Genomic DNA, 18,968 nt, shown 5'->3' with positions numbered 1-18,968 from the left:
TGTCATATATGCCATTAAAGGGAAACTACTCCACTGAAGCTTGATAGTCACCAGAGAAAAATAAGGAAACTTAATGTTGAATATTCTAACCTCTATGGATTATTCAAATTTGTAAAGTGTCAATCGCAGGGGCCGCAACTCACCTTGAACCTGTAGTTCTGCCTCTGAAATCAACCCCTCTGCATCAGCTGTCACTCTGCTGCTATCTGAAACCATGCAGTTGTTGATGCAGAGCATGTGGCATAGCCCATTGCTGGAAACCACAGTGCGCTCGTTCAGGGCTACTTGCTTGCCGTTTAAGCGCCACACCAACTTGGTGTCCTCTGGTGAAACCACACACTTAAAAACTGCATCTTCTCCTTCACAGATGATGACATTGCGAAGCTCTGCTATGAACTCAATAATACGGGGGGCTGAAAAACATTCATATGAATTGTGAGCTCAAACTTTGCTCACATGTTACAATTGCACATTGGCCAGCATATTGTCTCTCTTAAAGATTTACACGGACTTACTTTCTACAGTAACAGTGGCTGAGGTCTTGTCATCTGTGGATTCACAGACATATTCTCCACTGTCTTCCTCCATTAGTTGGTGGATGGTAAAGCTCCGCTCTCTACCTTGAGCCCTGATTGTGTGCTGACGGCTATGAGAGATCTCGTTGCCATTTTTTAGCCACTGAACGTCTCCTTTTGGCTTGTTGATCTCACATTGTAACGTAAGGCGGGTTCCCTTTAGAGCCTTGATATTCTCCAACTGTCTGATAAATTTAACCTTCATTTCTGTTGGGCAAAGAAATACAGTTTTAGATCATGGCATCTTGTAATCAAATACTTAGAAAGAGAGGTCACATTTTGTTAAGTGACAAATTCCTACCTTTCACTAAAAGACTGAAATACATCTCATCTGTCTTTACGTCACAGACATATTCTCCAGAATCAGACAGCTGCAGAGGATTAATGATGAGCTTGTGGGTATTACCCACACTGGAGATGTGAATGTTCTCCTCGTTCAATAGTTGGCCATCTTTCAGCCACCGAACATTTGCTCTTTCATGGCTCACAATGGCACACAGTGTGACGCTCTCGTTTTCATAGGCTGTGATGTTGTTTGCTTTTTTATTCAGAAACTTGGCTGGCGGCTCTGAGCAAAAATACATTTACAAAGAAGCTGCTTGAAATTCCAAGTGCAAGCATCATTAACCTCCTAGGACCTGGCATCCACATATGTGGACATCACATTTTGGGTTGTCTAGACCAAAATACTTAATTTTTCTCTACAAGGGCCTGATATCCACTTACAAGGACGTTATACTGCCACTGATCTATCAAAATTTAAAACGAATGTCCTCATATGTGGATCTCATTTTTCTCAGAAACAAAAATTAGGTAAAAAAAAAAAAATCTGGTAATTCTTTGTTTTTACAATCATCAGTTCCCAATCAACCCAAATAGCAAAGAAAAATTAAAAATGCATTTCATGAAAGAGTTTTGGTCTTAGGAGGTTAAACCTAGTCATATGAAATTCTGACACCTCTTTGAACATCATCTTAACTTACCTTGGACCTCTACAATTGTTATCAATTTGTCATCGAGGGCATCGCAAATGTATTCTCCAGAGTCCGAGGGCTGAAGTCCAGAGAGAACAAGCTTCCTAACAACGTCATAGTTGTCAATTTTTACGCGAGTATCTGGTTTCAGTCTCTTGCCGTTCCATAACCACTCAACTGTGGCGTTTGGCCGAGACACTTCACACTCCAAAATAAGATCATCTCCTGCTACCAGTATATGATGCTCTGGGTGGCCTGCATTTCCAATGATCTGCACAGGAGGCTCTGAACAAAAACAAGCACATTATCATTTTGTGTTCAACATAAAGGAAAGACAAGTTGTTAAGTATTTATTATTAATATTACCTTTGACAGTGATATAGAAGACTATTTTATCATCCACTGCATCGCAGGTATATTCCCCTGAATCTTCAAATGCCGCATTTAGGACCACCAGAGATCGGAAAACACCTTGCTCTTCGATGCAGTATCGCTCATTGTCATCAATAAGCTTGTCATCTTTATACCAGCTGACTGAGGCATTGGCTCTTGAGAGTTCACATACAAGAATAATGTCATCTGATACTAAGAACTGTTTTTCTATTTTTGCATCTGTTTTTCCAAGAATTTTTACAGGTAATTCTGAAAATGAAGAAAACAGAACATTCCATTTATTGGAACAGAATAATTGCCAGACCATCTGCAAAGGAAAAATGTATTCCTTCACTGCTAGCCAATGGTTGCAGGACAGTCAAGCTATATACGCTGCACTCGCAAACTATTCCCCAAATGATAGTGAAACAGTCTGGAAACCATTTGCCTTCAAAGTAAAAGTTGTGGCTTCTAAAATGTGTTTGTTAAAGCAATAATGTCCTACTTTTGTCAATGTTTTCCAGGTTTTACTGCTGCTTGGAGTGTAAATGTAAAGTGTTTGCAGACAAATCTCTATCTTTCATGCACACTACAGGCAACTGCAGCAATCTGCTAGAAACCAAAACAATCAAGGTTTTTGGTGCTGGGACACATACACATTTTTCCCTAGCAACTGGAGATCAACAACTAGTCTCTAGGCCTGTTTACAGACAGTACGTCTGTGTTAAATCTACACCATAGATATGTCGTAAGCACAAACCCTTATGAAACCTTAGAGTATAGCCTTCCTAGAAATATAACCACACATCACCATCAATGCAGCCTGCCACTTCCGTGGGCAACTTCAGTGGCTCTACATAGATTCACCCCAGAAGCATAATTCAGGCATGAGGCTTAACCTACCTTGCACTATCACACTGAAATCCATTACATCGTCTTTTGCGTCGCAGACATATTGCCCAGCATCTTCCACTGTCAGAAAGTGAATGGTCAACTGATGGATGACGCCATCTTCAAGGATTGTGATGTTTCTAGAGTCTTCGACTTCTTCCCCATTCTTCTTCCAAGTGACTTCAGCATTTGATCTTGAAACCTCGCAGTCTAGAAGTAGAGTCTCCCCGGCCATTTTCTCTACTCTACTTGCCATCTTCCGAGGACGAATGAAGCGAACAGGAGGCTCTGTGTGTTAAGTGAATCTTAAGTTAGAGTGGATATATGCTGACATAGCAAGAGCCTTCTAATTATTAAGTTTAATTACCTGCTATGTTTACAAAGAACGTCTTGGAGTCATCCGCTGTGTCGCATACATATTCTGCTGAATCTTTGACAGTGGTTTTAGGTATAATAAGTCTTCTGTAGACACCGTCCACCTCCAGAATGAGATTGTCGTTCTCCCCCACCTCGAGTCCATCACGATACCAGCGTACCATTGCATTGGGCCGTGAGATCTCACAGCTTAGCACCATCCTCTCAGATGTCTGCTGACACAGTTCCATTTCTGACTGACTTGGGGATACAATCTTCACTGGAGGTTCTGAAAGTGAATGGTATTACCCAGCTTTTCAATTAAAACAATACTGCATAATAGTGTAAAGGCTTCTGTATGCACCAGTTAAAATATTTCTCAGCTCTTTGCAGAGCAACAGACCAGAGTTAATTTCACCTTACCTTGGTGGGAGGCCATTTAGATATCAATATTTTAGCCTTAAAAATGTTCTGATGATGCGTGACATTGACTTGTTTGAGTTAAATATACCAACCCCCTAATAGGACATTGTGCTCCTTTCTCTTAGAACAGTGACATATCCCCACATGCACAGACAGTATCTATAGTGTCAGGTGTTTGTACCTGTGATATTTAGGTGAAAGAATATTGAATCGTCAGCTGTATCACAGACGTATTCTCCAGAATCCTCTACTCTACTAGACAGTATCTTAAGTCGTCGATAAGGCCCTTCTACCTTGAGCTTGATGTTCTCACTCTCTTGAAGCTTTTGACCGTCTTTATACCAGCTGACCACACCACTGGCACGAGACAGTTCACAGCTTAGAATAATTTCGTCAGGGACATGACGGTCAAGGTGGACATCCTCCTTGGGATAGATTATCGTCACAGGAGGTTCTTTGGAGAAAGAGTACAAGTAATTGAAGCCACATCTGTATATGCAGATACAATCAGCAGAGTTTTTGAATTCTGGACTGTTGTATTTGAGTATTTTATTACCTCGTATGTTAACTTTGAAGACTAAAACGTTGTCTCCTACACGGGATGTGTATGTAGCTGTATCGGACAGTTGGGCTGAATGTGTAATCAGCTTTCTGTTGGTGCCCTCTGCTTGGATTGTAACATTATTGGTTGGTTGCATTTCAGTTCCGTCTTTGTACCATTTGACAACACCATCAGACCTTGATACTTCACATGACAGAACAAGCTGTTCATGTTCCACAACACTCTGGAAAAGGTCCCTCTCTGGGATATCAGCAAATGTTACCGGTGGTGCTGCAGAAAAAAACAAAAAAACAAAATACTAAAAGTAGTTTTCGGATGAATCTAGATCTCATTATTTATGCTCATGCACAAGTTTTCACAGCCTAGTCATGCTGATTTTAAGCTTTGCTGTCAAGGTAATAACTCCTCACAGACATCAGAAGCATTGGTGGGTGTTAAGCCACATTTGAAGTGATGTAAAAACATATGTGCGGCAGTGCACTCATGAAATACTATTTACACAGGTTTGCAGAAAAAAAAGTTCATCATAATACATGCTGGACACTGAAGACGCTGTCCTAAAATGTAAAGCATGTATACAGAAAGCAGCTAAACGTTTAGACGTTTAAGAAAATCAGCTACGATGGATACGATGATGATCAGGTTTTGCTTTGTTAAGTATTAGAGGTCATGAAGGTGTACAAAACAGAACAGTTAAAACATTTGCCAAGAAAACATGGCCAAAAGAGATCATATCACCTTTCACCTCCACACAGAAATCGTTGAACTCTGAATCATCATCAGTTTTACAATTGTACACGCCAGAGCATGAAGATGTGGCCGGTTTCATAACCAGTGTCCTCTTTTTGCTCTTTGAATCAACGTTTAGTTCCGATTCTGGCAAGAGTTTTATTCCATCCTCAATCAAGCAGGTCTGGATTGCAGAATGTGAGATCTCGCACTTTGGTTTTATCAGTCCGCCTGCTTCAAGAGGATCGTTCCTCTCAGCCTCTGGAACAGCTGAGAATCAAACCCATGCTATAGGATCTTCAATTCATTGACAGTAACCAGATAGCAATGGTAAACAGATTTGTGTTTGTTATCCTACACTGTACAACTTACTTCAGTTTTTATAGTCAAGGGTGAGGTATGCCAACAGTGATTTTAATTAACTGATATTTGGCTCCAGAATGGTGTAAATGTTGTTTGGCAGACAGTGAAATCACACCATTATTTTAACATATAGCACTACAATGTAGTATGTAATAATAGTGTAGTATGCCTGGTCTCATTCCTAGGGAGTCAGATACTGTTGTTGTGTCAAGACGGGCATCTATCGGGTACCCACAAGTTGTCCTTTGGTGTTGGTGCAGTGACACACTGGGTTTATGGTTCCACCCATAAACAGGTCTTACTTCAAAGTCATAGCATATGGACACTCATAAAGTATGAATTGGCACCATATTTAAACTCACTGGGAAGCATAATTTCTCAGTGTGCATGGCCACTTTTGAGAAGGGGTTTTATTACAAACCAAGATCTTTTCCTGAACCTAACCATTAGTGTTCAGTGCCTAAACATACAGTCCAAACATACAAAAGTTTAAGACCACTTGAAAAATGGCAAAACATTATATTTTGCATGGTTGGATCATAGCAAGGTTCCAAGAAATGGGAGTGAGACAAAACATTTTTTTGAACATGCAGTTTATTGAAAACACTACTGTAGCTGTTTTACAGCTGATCAAAAGTTTAGGACCACAAGCCTTTAAAAGGCCAAATCTGTGCAAAAATGTGGATTTATTGTCATTTTCTGTCAGGTAGTCACACTGTCATGACGTTCTGATGGCAAAGGCAAAAAAATTTTCCCTTTTTGAACGTGGTCGGCTTGTTGAACTGCATATGCAGGGTCTCTCGCAGTGCACAATCGCAGCTTAAATAATCCTGAGGGTTATGGAACCAAAATGTCAAGTGGAAAACCCCCAAAATTTCACCAGCACTGAGCCGGAGGATCCAGTTGGCTGTCCATCAAGAAACTGGACAATCCTCAACCCAAATTAAGGCCATTACTGGTGCCGACTGCAGCCCCATAACCATCAGACACTGAAGGGCTTCAAAAATAAAAAAAACATCTCCGTGACATCATTTTCATTTTCTGGTCAACCTCAGACAAGGCTGAAAACAACAGAGGTGGCCTCGTGTCCATGAACGCCACAGAGCTGACCGTTTGGACTTTGCAAGAGAGCCCCAAACATTGGACATTGAAAGGTGGAAGAAAGTTTTATTCTTTTTATTCTTTTACTGGGTTTTTTTGGAGGTGTGGTCCTAAATTTTTGATCAGCTTTGAAACAGGCTGTTTAGTTTAAGCGTTGTTTTCAATAAATTGCATGCTCCAAAAAATGTTTTGTCTCACTCTCATTTCTTCTTGTTGGTTGATCCAACCATGTAAAAGATTATTTTTTTTTGCCATTTTTAAGTGATCTTAAACTTTTGATTGAAGCTGTAGTAAAAAGCAAGTTAAAATGAAACTAATCAGTAGATCAAAACAACGTAAAACGCAGTCAAAAGACAAACAAGGCATCTGTTTTTTCAAAATTGTATTATATACTGTATTATAATTGATCAAATTGTGTTTTTGGAAACTTTAGAGGTGAGGATTATATTATTTTATATTAGTTGCTGAATCTGGCTTCATTTCTGATCAACCTATGTTTCTCAACATTTTCAGCAGTTTCCTGAGCCCTTAGTCTGTGCTGATTTACATAGACAAAGACATTTATGTCTTGAAAAAGCCTCAATTTAAATTTCTTTTCTTTTTTATATCTCAGTTTTGGTCTCCACCAGTTAAAGAGCCAATCAATTTGGCTCTTTAACTGTTTTTTCTTTTTCTCCGAAAAGCTGCAAGTGTTATTCCTCTGTTACATTGTTCTGGAAGCAGGGTTGATGAAATTTTAAAAGTGAGTAATTACCTATCTGTGATCAAAATTATAGCAAAACCTCCAAATTTTACATTTTTAATTTGGATAAATATGTTCACCAACATTATAAACAAGACAAAGTACATAATCAAGCATTAACACATCTAACTTATACATTCAAATATTGTTCCCTAAGCTAGTCTACTAGCAAAGTATTAATAGATGGTTAGTAATTCTGACGAAGCTCAAAATACTTAGATCACCTGCAACATCCACCTTGAATTCTATATGGTCATCTGCGGCCTCACAGCTGTACATCCCAGAGTGTCTGACTTCTGCTGACTGAATGACCAGTGCTCTCAGTGTTTCTTTAGCTTGGATTTCATATTCACTCTCTGGAAGTAGCTGTTCTCCATCTTTGTTCCAATAGACTTGGGCAGTTGGCTCTGAGACTTCACACTGCAGCTTAATTGGGCAGCCTGCTTCAACAAATTTGTTTCTCGCAACCTCTGGAATCGCTGAAAACCTCACAGGAGTAGCTGGGGGGTATTAAAAGATTTGCAGAGGACTGCTGTTAAGCTGACAGAGCATCATTTAACAAGCAGTGTGAAAATAAGACTTTTTGGGTTTGATTAATTTAGCACAGCTAGGATTAGACTTGGTTTTTCACAAGGTGTTTTCAACTGCATGAATAAAAAGAAGTGCCTAGTTTAAGGGTAACTATGGTAACTATGGCCATGCTAAAATGCCCCAAACTCACACTTGCAAACTCTTTAACTGAAAGGGAATGTAAGAAAATCACCTTCGACGTCCACATGGAATGTTGCAATGTCATCTGCAAATTTACAGCTGTAGAGACCAGAGTCAGAGACTTTAGCAGAAGGAATCATCAATTTTCTGAAGTTGCCATCTCTTTTCATATCAAGCCCAGTTTTGCAGAATAGCTCCAAATCATCTTTAAACCAGGAAACCTGGGCAACAGGGTCTGAGACCTCACACTGGAGGATAATCGGACAACCAGCTGCAATCAGCTTGTATTTTTCTGACAGTGGGAGTGGCATGATCCGTGACGATCGGCCTAAAAGAGGAGAATAACAAGGGTACTGGGTAAGATGCTTGTAGTAGGCAAAACACAGTCCAGCCAGTCATACCATTTTCCCATGATCATTCAAATCAAAGTATGTTTCAGCCACTCACAACAGAGAATAAGAACCATAAGACGACAACGATAGAAATAAATCACCTTTTACATCCACTTTAAAAGTCACAGTGTCATCTTTTGTTGAACATTCATAGGTACCAGCATGCGCGCTTCCAGCTGATGGGATGAACAGTGTCCTTGTCAGTCCATCTGACTGTACTTCCACATTGTTTTGTGGCAGAACTTTTACCCCGTCTTTATACCAGTCGACATGAGCAGAGGGATCATGAGAGAGTTCGCATCTCAGGACAATGGGAGCGCCTTCTTCGACGGACTTGTTCCGGTCATTCTCTTGAAGCTCTGAGAACTTCACAGGTAGGGCTGTAGGTTTTTAAAATTGCAAAAGATTGTCTTAATAAAGTGTCTTTAAATATTAAAACTACACTTTATGCAGTTAGAAATGAGTAGGAACTTAAATTCAACCAAAGCAGCAGACAGCTGACACAGGTCTTTAAGAACAAGGTGCTTTTGACAAAACAACATAAACAAGAACTCAAAGACATCTAGAGTGTCTAGAAGAGCAACGATCAATATGAAACCAACAAAAAGTACAGGTTAGACATAAGAGTGTTTATGGCACAAGAAGTGCATATGGTTAGTGACATTAAAAAGAATAAAGTAGACTCACAGCTTTCTTTATATATCGGATATGCTTAATCAGAAGCTGCATTATGACACCACATTTTTAATGAGATGTTTAGTGTGACGATGTCCTATATTCTTTCATTCTACTCTTATTAAAGTGTTAAAAAAGGGGTCATCATGAATAGGTGTGACGGGGAGTAGTTTTTCTTTAAAGTCACATAAAAAATTACTTACATTTGGCCTCTGCTTTTTAACGTGGCATGAGTAGTGTATTAGGAAGGCCGGGAAATGAACAATTTTCTGTTAGGTCACTACAAAAACGTGACTAAATCACCTGCTGTTAACCTGTTAGTGGCAATGCAAAACAATGAAAGCGCTGCAGAGTTTTTTGAGCATCACCTTTTACATCCACAGTGAACTGGATGTCATCATCCTTTGATTCGCAACGGTATACACCCGTGTGAGCCCGCTCGGCTGATGAGACAACTAGACTCCTCAAATTTCCCTCTGACTGGATGTCTACTCCACTCTGAGGTAGGAGCTTTGTTCCATCCTTGTACCAACTGACTTGTCCAGTGGGGTCTGACAGTTCACATTGTAGAGCAATGGGATAGCCTGCTATGACCGTCATTTTCTGGTCAACCTCAGACATTGCTGAAAATGTCAGAGGTGGAGCTACAGGATTGAATGTAAGATAGAACTGGTCAATAAAACATGTACTGTAATGGACCAAAAGAAGCAAAGCAAAGCCCTAAAACTGAAGCTTTCCAATAAAATCAATAAACTATGTTAAAATTTTTCAAATTTGTATTTGTAAGGAAAGATTCAGCTAGATACATTTAGTAAACCTGGTCTACCAAACGTTTTATTAATATTAACAGTCAGTCTTGTAAGAAATTTATTGCATTAATTTAAAAAAAAAAAAACCCAACTGAGGTGGTTCTGCAGTGACAGCAAATGTATGATAAAGTATACTTAATTAGCAAAGGTTTATGTTTACAAATGGTTGAAAGTCATTTTTTGTTTTACACATTCGGCCAGTACCTACAGTATGAGTATAGAAGATGATTTAGCCTTAAGAAAATTCCTGCCTTTACAGTAGGAGGCTGGAAAGTTGGAATTCTTCCAATGTTCAGTCACCTTACTTAGTCAAGCAAAGAGTGAGTGTACTAATGAAACCCTGGGTACCTGACAAAGCAATTCAGATTTATTTTGACACAACTGTGAAGACATCTAAGACATTTGGGTCAAAATACCTTTGCCCGCATCAAGGCTGTGTGCTTCTGTATACTGTCTTGGCAGGGACAAGGATTTCATTAATTGGATATTATGACTTAATGATAGGGTTAATATACTGAATCTTTGGGCATGTTTGGTTAGTTCACATGTCAGTGATGTCCCACAGAGAGCCGTAATGCACCCCTATTAAAGCTAACCAAGGGTATTTCTCTACAAAAGAACGCAGACTGTGTGCTACCTGAGTGCTTGGCAAATTAAAGATTTTGCAAAACACTTAACTTCCTCTTGGATAATAAGTCAAAAATCAGATTAAGCCGCACTGTCTTTCTAGGGCAACTTTAGCTAATTGTAGACAGTGCCTAGTTCTTTCATTTTGATTTAAAGATAAAATAGAGCATGGCACAGTGTTTGAAAACTCTCATTCGTTAACTTCAATGGAGTATGCTACAAACTAAGTACTAACTTGGACAGAGCCTTAATGTCCCCTGAGCAGTGTTGTCAAAAATAAGCCTAGGATTAGCACGATTAACACAACCTGCAGACATGTTAATGTTTTGTTGTGCAACATAGAATGTGCAAGAAATTACCCCACTTGTCAATTTTGAGGAAACCATTTGCGTACAAGTGGCTAAATGTGACTGTAGAAGTTGTCACAGCATATTCAAAATAAAAACATCAGACACAGTAGCTTACTGGTGTTAATAAGTCATGTGACCATGGTGTAGTTCTTTGAGATTGTACTTACACTTCAGAAATCATACAGTTGGAATTCATTTGCGGAGATTATCCTGCTGAACAAATGTGTCATGAATTTTTATTTTACTCAGAGCTTATTTTCTGTGACAATCCAAAAGCATTTGGAGAAATCCAATTGACTTTTTAATTAAGGGATCCAGGGCCGTACTTCAAGGCTGGCCTACAAAAAATTTCATCCCAGCAGAACTCCCAGAGTGCACCACACAGGTAGCTGTAGTTTCAGTCTCTGTGATTCATGGACTCAGACATCATAGAGTGAAGTCATGAAAGCACATGACAGTGGTTACTAGTTAAATGTAATTTAAATATTTGGATTGTACTTATTGTACTTATACTTATTTTTCTTTTAAATTAACATAATCCAAGAACTCATTTTGTGCAGATTGCAAATGATTACAGTAAAGTGAAGTTTTTCAATCAGTTGAGGTTTTGTATTTAACTATATTAAAGTGTCTTGATTTTTTTTTCCAATCAGAGAAACTAAAATCTGTCTACTTTATGGTAATTATATTTTTCCAGAAAACTAAAAAGAAAGCTTGCATTTTGTGAGTAAAGCAAACTTATTTGTATGCAAATAACCTCCACTAAAATCTAATTGCATAACAGGTGAAAACATCTTTTGTCACCTTTAACATCCACATGAAACTGCACTGCATCATCTGTTGTCTTGCAGCTGTAAATCCCTGCATGAGACAGTGTCGCAGATCGGAAAGTCAGTGTTCTTATAGAACCATCTGCCAGCATGTCCTGCCCAGCTGCTTCAAGAAGTTTTATTCCGTCCTTGTACCAAGTAACTTCACCATTAGGATCTGATATCTCACACTGCAGCATTAGGGGTTCACCACCTTCAACAGACTTGTTCCTTTCAGCCTCACAAAGTCTTGTAATTCTCACAGGCGGAGCTGGGGATGTTTGAGGTAACATCAAGAGAAAATTGCATCACTATTACTGACTACAACAGAAATGAAGCTTTAAAAACAAAAGGAAAGAGCAAATCAAATTCTAACATCAAGATTAGTCATGCCAATAAACCTTGAGAGTTAAAATAAGTCATAATAAAAATATGTCCTTGTTTATTAGTAATATAACAAGATGTGTCTTTGGTTAGACTTGAGATACCTGGGCATTCAAGTTAGGATTTGAAGCTAATGTATTTACTCTTTGCTCTATTTTGAATGTTCCTCCCAGACCACCCAAGCGCAAATTCAACTACTGAAGTACTTTTAGTGTAAATAAAGTCAAGTGAGTAGTTATAGAGATTGCCAAAATGTAAAGGATTGCAAAAAAAAGGCAATCTCAATCATTGTGCCCGTTCATTTTTTGCTTGGTAATGCTAACCATTTAAATCACCTTCAACAGCCACCTTATATGCAGTGACACTGTCACTCCAGTAACCATCATGTGTCCCTGAGAGGTAGAGCTCTTCTGATTCTACCGTTGCTGTCTGCTTGATATTGCAAGGCTCTGCATAGTTGGTCAAATGTCTTTTCCCAGAGTTAAATGTGATGTCTACTTGTTCTTCCGTAGTCTCCAGGGTGCGATAAAACTCTGCGGGGACTGTTGCTTTCTGACTTGGCAGGGACAGCACTTCCAAATCGTTAGAAACTGCTTGTCCTGTATTATCGGGATGATCCAATTTGACATATGCAGACTGCTGCAAGTCGTATGGCTCTTGTTGGAAAGTTTTTACCTCTTTAAGGTTAGAAAAATCCAATGATTGAAGGGATGCTGTTTTAGGGAAGTCACTGAGCCCCTCTGAAAGATCAGCAGATTTCTGTAGGAGTCTGTTGAACTCCTCTGATTGGTCAGTTGCAGTCCATAAAGAGTTATAGGGCCCCTCTGAATAGACTGTTTCAGTTTGTAAATGGTCACAAGGCTTCTCTGAAAGGACAGGTGGGATCTGCATGGAATTAAAGGCCCCTTCTGATTGGACATCTGCAGTCTGCAATGACTTAAATGGTTCCTCTGATTTGACAGCTACAGTCTGTAAGGATTTAAAGGGCTCCTCTGATTTGTAACTTTCAGAGATTATGGATTCAATCAGATCCTCTGACTGTGGAGTTGCAGTTTTGAAAGACTCAGAGATCCTGTCTGATTTGATTGAAATCTGTAAGGTGTCAGTATTGTGCTCTGGTGTTGTAGCTGAATTCTGTAGAATGCTGCCTAGCTCTGACTGGACAGATGGTGTCTGTCCTAAACTATGTAGCTCCTCTGATTGGAAAGTTAGATTCTTGGAAGTGGATTCCTCTGACTGAACAGTTGCAATTTGCAAAAACTTGCAAAACTCATCTGTCAGAACAGCTGTCTGCAAAGAATTGTCAGGTTCTTCAGATGGGGCTTCCGTATGCTGTACATAGTAAATGAATTCCTCACCTTGTGTATCTTTGAGCTGTGTAGTGTGATGGTGTGTGTCAGACTGAGTTGTTATTGGGTTTACAGAGTCATGGTACAGTGGACATTCGGCTTTTTCCATTTGTTGACCATCATAGAGTTCGTTCAGCTGTTTAGATGCAGTGCAGTCAAACATATATTCATATGCTGACTGAGAAGTTGGTGTATGACTGGAATGGTCTTCACATGTCTCAGTATCTCCAGCCTTGCCACCGGAGATCCCAGAATTGTATTTTGAGGACACCCGGATAACTTCAGCAGGACAAGCCTCCTCTGTGGACTTGCTCTTCTCTTGGTCAGAAGAGAGCCTTGGCGATGTAGCTATAAGCATTGTGATGTACACAGAGAAAGGTTTTCAGTGGTTGATGGTCTCAATACTTCTTCTTATAACAGAATTTTACATCAGTGTGGGTTAGCATGGAGTTATGGGATTATCCATTGCAAAGACAAACAAGAAGATCGACCAGGTTTGGTCTGAAAGTGAGCTCCAATATGTCTTCCTTCAACTGACTCCTAATATTCTCATACCAAAAATCTGTACATTAGCACCATAAAAACCTATGGTACATTAATTTTGTTGTCTTTGACAAGAGTTCGTTGTCATTGCAACGGGGAGACGTTCAGGGCAGCAATGTGAATGAGAGGATCTGGTGATGAATAAGACATAAGATGGACTTTAAGAGTGGTAAGTTGCTTGTTACAAGCAAAGATGACTGTTAAAATGAAGAATGAAGTGACAAACACAACGTATATGTTAGTATGAGAAGCAGCTACACAGCTACTAATCAACCATTTAAGAGGCAAAAACAGCAGGAAATGACCTGAAACCAGTGATGACAATGTGACACAGAGCAATTTTCTAAAGGAAAAAAGATTTACAGATGCCTCAGATGATTGGGCTAACAATAAAATACACCACTATTGTTAGTGGCATTTATGTGCTTGGTTAAAATGGATGATTGATGTTGAAATATCAAATCACCTTTGCCATCCACTGTGTATTGGGTAGATGCATCAGCTATCTCACCAATCTCATCACGATAGTGACACTGCTCTGCTGTTTGGACAAAGCCAAAGAGAAAACAATGAGCTGGGTGATAGCGTTACATATGTAACTTATTTCTTGATTCTTAATTGTGCAGGTACAATGAGGGGAACCACCTTTTATGTCCTCATTTAACTGTACATCATGAGCTGTTTCACAGCCAAACTTCACATCACCAGAGGCATATTGTAACTGGAGGGGAAAGATTTGGCTACTTCTCTGGGATTCACTGTCAGTTTCCCTTTTGGGGTAGATCTGGGTTCCATCTTTGTACCAACAGGCTTTGGCAACGGGATCTGAAATCTCAAATTGCTGAACAATTGAGCAGTGTGGTTCAGCAGAGTTGGCCTTCTCGTCATCAGGGTCAAGTAGATATGTTGGAAGTGGCACTACAAACAATCATTGGGGGGGAAACTGACTTTAAAGAGAAACTGATACATTATATGTTTATATAGAAATGTTACTAGAAGCTGCACAAAGAGTTAGTACAGCTGAAGCAGAAACCACATTTGCAGAAAAGGTATAATCACCTTGATTTTTTACTATTAATTTGGCAACATCATCTGCTGTTGCACAATAGTATGCTCCAGAGTTTGCAGGATGAGTTGGTTCAATAACAAGGGTGTTCTTGATGCTTCCATTTTCAAACTCAGGCTCTCTGTCAGGCTGTGTATCAGGTTCTGTATCCCTCTGCTTTGACACCTGGAAAGCAGGGTCTGAGGATTCACAGGGTGGTTCAGCGGGGGGGTACGTTGCTTCAAGAAACTGTGTCTCCACAACCTCCAGCGAAGGCGACAATGGCAACGTTGGAGCTAAAGATTAATGATTAATATTATGACTATGGACTTAATGGAACATACTCATACTATGAAGAAAAGGGCAATAAGTTTAACTTCCCCAAAACTGGGAAGTAATCTGCCATCTCAAATTCAACGAGAAATGCATTTTCAAGGGTTATGCTTTTTTCATTTAGTCAGTACACATTGATTTTACCATGGACAGTTACAACTTCACACAAAGCACCACTTTAACACAGACACACAGAAACGCATATCATAATGTTAGTCATATCTAGTCTCCAGAAAGCTTTAGAATTAGATCCAAAAGTAAAACAATTTAATTGTAAAAACAAATCACCTTTAGCATCCACAGTGAAGTGGATAGTGTCATCAGAAGTTTCACAGCTGTATAGCCCTGAGTGCAAGAGCTCAGCAGATGGGATAATGAGTTTCCTTGATGTGCCATTACTCTGTATATCCCAACCATTCTGTGGGATGAGCTTTTTACCATCTTTATACCAGCAGGCAGGCACAGTAGAGTCTGCAACCTCACATTCCAGCTCCAAAGGTTTGCCCACTTCGAGTGACTTGGTTCTCTCAACATCAAAGATAGTAGAGTTCGTCACTGGTATAGCTAGCATTGGGAATGCAGGACAGCTAAATAAAATCAAGGCCATGGAAATGGATACCTTACAAAAATGTAACTGCTGAGCAGAAGATGAAAAGGGCTTTGGAGACTTATAATTCACAGAGAGCCGCAGGAGTCGCAAAACCAATGTATATAAATAGTAATCACCTAGTGAGTTAACTGCTCTTTAAAGTTATGTGCACGAAACACTCCTTCAAACCACATAGTAGAAGCAGGGATTATTAGTGGCATCTATGAAGAGGGGGGGTGGGGTTACAAAATGAACGCAAAGATAAGAAGCGTAAAGTCACCTTTGATCTCCACTTGAAACGCCACGGTATCATCCTGTGTGGTGCATCTGTACACACCAGAATGGCTCAGCTCTGCAGACTGAATAACTAATGTCCTTGTGTTGCCCACTGAGTGGATTTCTAATCCAGAGCTTGAAATGAGCTGTATTTCGTCCTTGTACCACAGCACATGGGCCTCGGGATCCGACACCACACACTGTAGCACAACGGGGCAGCCTGCTTCAATCGACTTGATCCTCATATCTTCAGGAATAGCTGAGAACTTCATAGGTGGAGCTATAGATATGTTTAGATTTGATGTCAACCTTAAATCAACCTCATGCCACTTAGATTATTTATCATAATCTATCTACTGACCACTTCTAACATGCTGTAATACACTGAAAAAAGGTAGCGCACACTTAAGCACTTCTAAGATGAAAGGCAACAGACAACATACAAGAATGTCATTAGAGTTAGTTGCTTTGCTGAGTAGGAGCTCGTTAATGTTTCACATCACTTAAAACAAATCACCTTTGATGTCCACATTGAAAGTGATGGTGTCACCCTTTGTCTTGCAGCAGTACAAGCCAGAGTGTGAAACTTCTGCTGAATGGATAATCAGATTCCTCATCAAGCCATCGGATATGATATCTATCCCACTTTGAGAATGGAGTTTTGACCCATCTTTGTACCAGTGCACCTGGGCAGATGGATCTGAAAGCTCACATTGTAAAACAATTGGGCAGCCTGTTTGGATGGTTTTGTTCCTCTCAGCATCTGGGAGTGCTGAAAACCTCACAGGTGGGGCTATGGATATTTAGATATTTTAATGGGTTGGTAAGTGGTAAAAAATAAATAAATCAGATGATTCAAAGGAAGACAGCATGCATTTTTTACATAAAAAAGATGTTTGGTACAAGTCACAATGAAGAGGGTTAGTCTCTGTAAAACAAAAAACAAAACAAAAAAACGCAATGTAAGAAACTTGTTCTACTCACCCTCTACTTCCACATTGAACCTGATGACATCATCAATGGCATCACAGCAGTAGACTCCTGAATGTGATAACTCTGCTGACTGGATGACAATTCGTCTCATGGTGCCCTCTGATTGGATATGAAGACCTTCCACAGATCTTAATTCCACCCCGTTCTTGTACCAGTGCACCAGAGCTGCAGGGTCTGATACCTCACAGTAGAGCACAATGGGATTCCCAATTTCTACAAATTTATTTCGATCCATCTCTGACAATGGGAAAAACTTGACAAGAGGAGCTGCAAATTTTAGAAAACACAAGGAAAACACTGAGTGTAATAAAAGGTATGTGTTCACAGGGATGGGTTTTTTGGGGTGAGACACTGACAGGTGTGCTTGCTCACATACAGCCCTCTACAATTGCAATTGGATGACTGCCTCTGGCGGGCTGTCCAAGTTCAGGTTTTAAGCAGAAGACTACATGGTGGCTCATTGGTAATTGTTTTCTTGTAATACAAAATCCATCAGAATGCATTTCTGCAGACATTTAAGGAAAGTAATACGCCACCCAGCCTACAAATTCATCTTCATTTTTCTAAATGTTCCAGACATACCTTGAATGTAAAGTGCTGCAGAATCACGGATGCCATAGGCAATGAATGTAATCTCAGCTCCATTATCTGTATCGCGTACTCCTCGAATGCGGAGAGATTGGTGTGCTCGTGACCGACGCATGGAATACCGCTCATCTTCCTGAAGCTGAGTCCCATTTAAGAACCATGTACCAATAACTGAAGCAGAAAGCTCAATAGAGAAGAGAGCGTCTTGCCCCTCTGGCACCAAGGCATCCTGTAAGGGAGCTTGTATTCTGGCCACAGGAACTGGAAAATAAAATTGTGTTTAATCATATAGCAAAGTATCCTGTTGTGATTAATTGAGAAATACAGCAAGTGGTATTGATTTAGTGCAGTTGTAGTAAAATAAACATTACCTAAGTGGACAGTTTTAGGGAATTCAACATTATTGCTTTTCCCATATTTGTTGACGCTGCAAATACGAAAGCGGTAATCCGCCTCACATGGAACACTGTCACCAAGGATCTCCACAGAGGTTGCAGAATCAGTGGTCAGACACTGAAGCCATTCTTGCGAACCAGTGCCCACCTCTTGCCGTTCAAGCACATATCCAGAGGGAGGATTCTTTCGTGAATCCTGAGCAGGAACCCATGAGAGAAGAGCTGCATTAGCACGCTCTGTGTTGATCTGCACAGCCACTGGACAACTAGGTGGACAATGTCTGGCCGCTGAAACCAGAAAAAAGTCATCATGCACCAATGTTGCTTCGAAAATTGATCAAGTTTTGTGACAAATATTGTATCTAAGACACTGTAATTTTCAGAGGGCCCTACATTTCACTCTTAGCTGAGAGGAAGTCTTGGATCTGCCGACAAGGAAAGTCACGAGGCCAGAGTCTTGGGGCATTGTGTTGACGAAAACCAGGATGTGAGTTCGACCAAAGGATTTAATAATGGTCTGATGGGTTTCACGCAGCTCTAAGCCATCTTTGTACCAATGTATATCCATCTCCTCTTTTTCTACTTCAACACAAAAGGCAGCATTTTCACCTTCCAAGACATCCACTTTTCTTGGAAGCTTCCGCAAAATTGTGCCTGCAAAGAAACACCCAAGAGAGTAAATACGACACTCACAGTGCAAGAATTCTTAATAGTTAGTAGCAAACATCCATCCATTTCCATAACTGCTTATCCAATTTAGGGTTGTTCACAGCTGTCACAGGTTCAGAACAGTTTGTCACTTTATATGTTAAACATGCAAATTTTGCAGCTGATCTCATCAAGAGGACAAAATCGTTTCCCAGTGCCTTCTTTGCAGGTCACAGTTTTTGATCTGGCACCAATAACGTTTGCTGTGTGCCTCAAATTCTACCTCAAAAAATGTTAGCTACTAAAGACCTGTGTCTGCAGGCATCTGTTTTTGTATTGCACTGCTTTTGTAAAGCACCTGGTTTA

The 18,968-nt window shown here is 39.9% G+C and overlaps 2 protein-coding genes across 12 annotated transcripts in view; both read right to left on the bottom strand.

The window, feature by feature from the left end:
• Positions 1 to 18,968, bottom strand: part of obsl1b (obscurin like cytoskeletal adaptor 1b) — a 37,512-nt gene that overhangs the window by 11,826 nt on the left and 6,718 nt on the right. The window contains exons 5-29 of one of the 11 annotated variants that reach the window (XM_085375256.1): positions 18,348 to 18,608; positions 17,931 to 18,242; positions 17,554 to 17,820; positions 16,963 to 17,238; positions 16,496 to 16,771; positions 15,983 to 16,258; positions 15,402 to 15,677; positions 14,795 to 15,076; positions 14,381 to 14,653; positions 14,202 to 14,276; positions 11,455 to 11,730; positions 9,233 to 9,508; positions 8,291 to 8,569; positions 7,850 to 8,125; positions 7,311 to 7,586; positions 4,890 to 5,150; positions 4,146 to 4,421; positions 3,771 to 4,043; positions 3,180 to 3,455; positions 2,825 to 3,100; positions 1,916 to 2,191; positions 1,559 to 1,834; positions 877 to 1,143; positions 516 to 782; positions 144 to 413 (exon numbers count right to left, since the gene is read on the bottom strand). In XM_085375256.1, the coding sequence (XP_085231382.1) occupies positions 144 to 413; positions 516 to 782; positions 877 to 1,143; positions 1,559 to 1,834; positions 1,916 to 2,191; positions 2,825 to 3,100; positions 3,180 to 3,455; positions 3,771 to 4,043; positions 4,146 to 4,421; positions 4,890 to 5,150; positions 7,311 to 7,586; positions 7,850 to 8,125; positions 8,291 to 8,569; positions 9,233 to 9,508; positions 11,455 to 11,730; positions 14,202 to 14,276; positions 14,381 to 14,653; positions 14,795 to 15,076; positions 15,402 to 15,677; positions 15,983 to 16,258; positions 16,496 to 16,771; positions 16,963 to 17,238; positions 17,554 to 17,820; positions 17,931 to 18,242; positions 18,348 to 18,608 (6,675 nt within the window). Of the gene's footprint in view, positions 1 to 143; positions 414 to 515; positions 783 to 876; positions 1,144 to 1,558; positions 1,835 to 1,915; positions 2,192 to 2,824; positions 3,101 to 3,179; positions 3,456 to 3,770; positions 4,044 to 4,145; positions 4,422 to 4,889; positions 5,151 to 7,310; positions 7,587 to 7,849; positions 8,126 to 8,290; positions 8,570 to 9,232; positions 9,509 to 11,454; positions 11,731 to 14,201; positions 14,310 to 14,380; positions 14,654 to 14,794; positions 15,077 to 15,401; positions 15,678 to 15,982; positions 16,259 to 16,495; positions 16,772 to 16,962; positions 17,239 to 17,553; positions 17,821 to 17,930; positions 18,243 to 18,347; positions 18,609 to 18,968 lie in introns of all 11 variants that reach the window. The other 10 variants (XM_085375255.1, XM_085375257.1, XM_085375266.1 and 7 more) reach the window with 10 other exon arrangements.
• On the bottom strand, positions 11,761 to 14,115 carry LOC146616590 (uncharacterized). Its single transcript, XM_085375272.1, has one exon. It carries the CDS (start codon positions 13,548 to 13,550, stop codon positions 12,162 to 12,164), a length of 1,389 nt encoding a protein of 462 aa, XP_085231398.1. The 5' UTR covers positions 13,551 to 14,115; the 3' UTR covers positions 11,761 to 12,161.

Source organism: Diplotaxodon limnothrissa, linkage group LG16 (assembly GCF_057381915.1).
Source record: "Diplotaxodon limnothrissa isolate DT_005_m linkage group LG16, D_limnothrissa_male_GT1.1, whole genome shotgun sequence".
Classification (NCBI taxonomy): Eukaryota; Metazoa; Chordata; class Actinopteri; order Cichliformes; family Cichlidae; genus Diplotaxodon; species Diplotaxodon limnothrissa.
The sequence above is the reverse complement of the archived record's forward strand: the minus strand, read 5'-3'. Positions and strand labels throughout refer to the sequence as shown.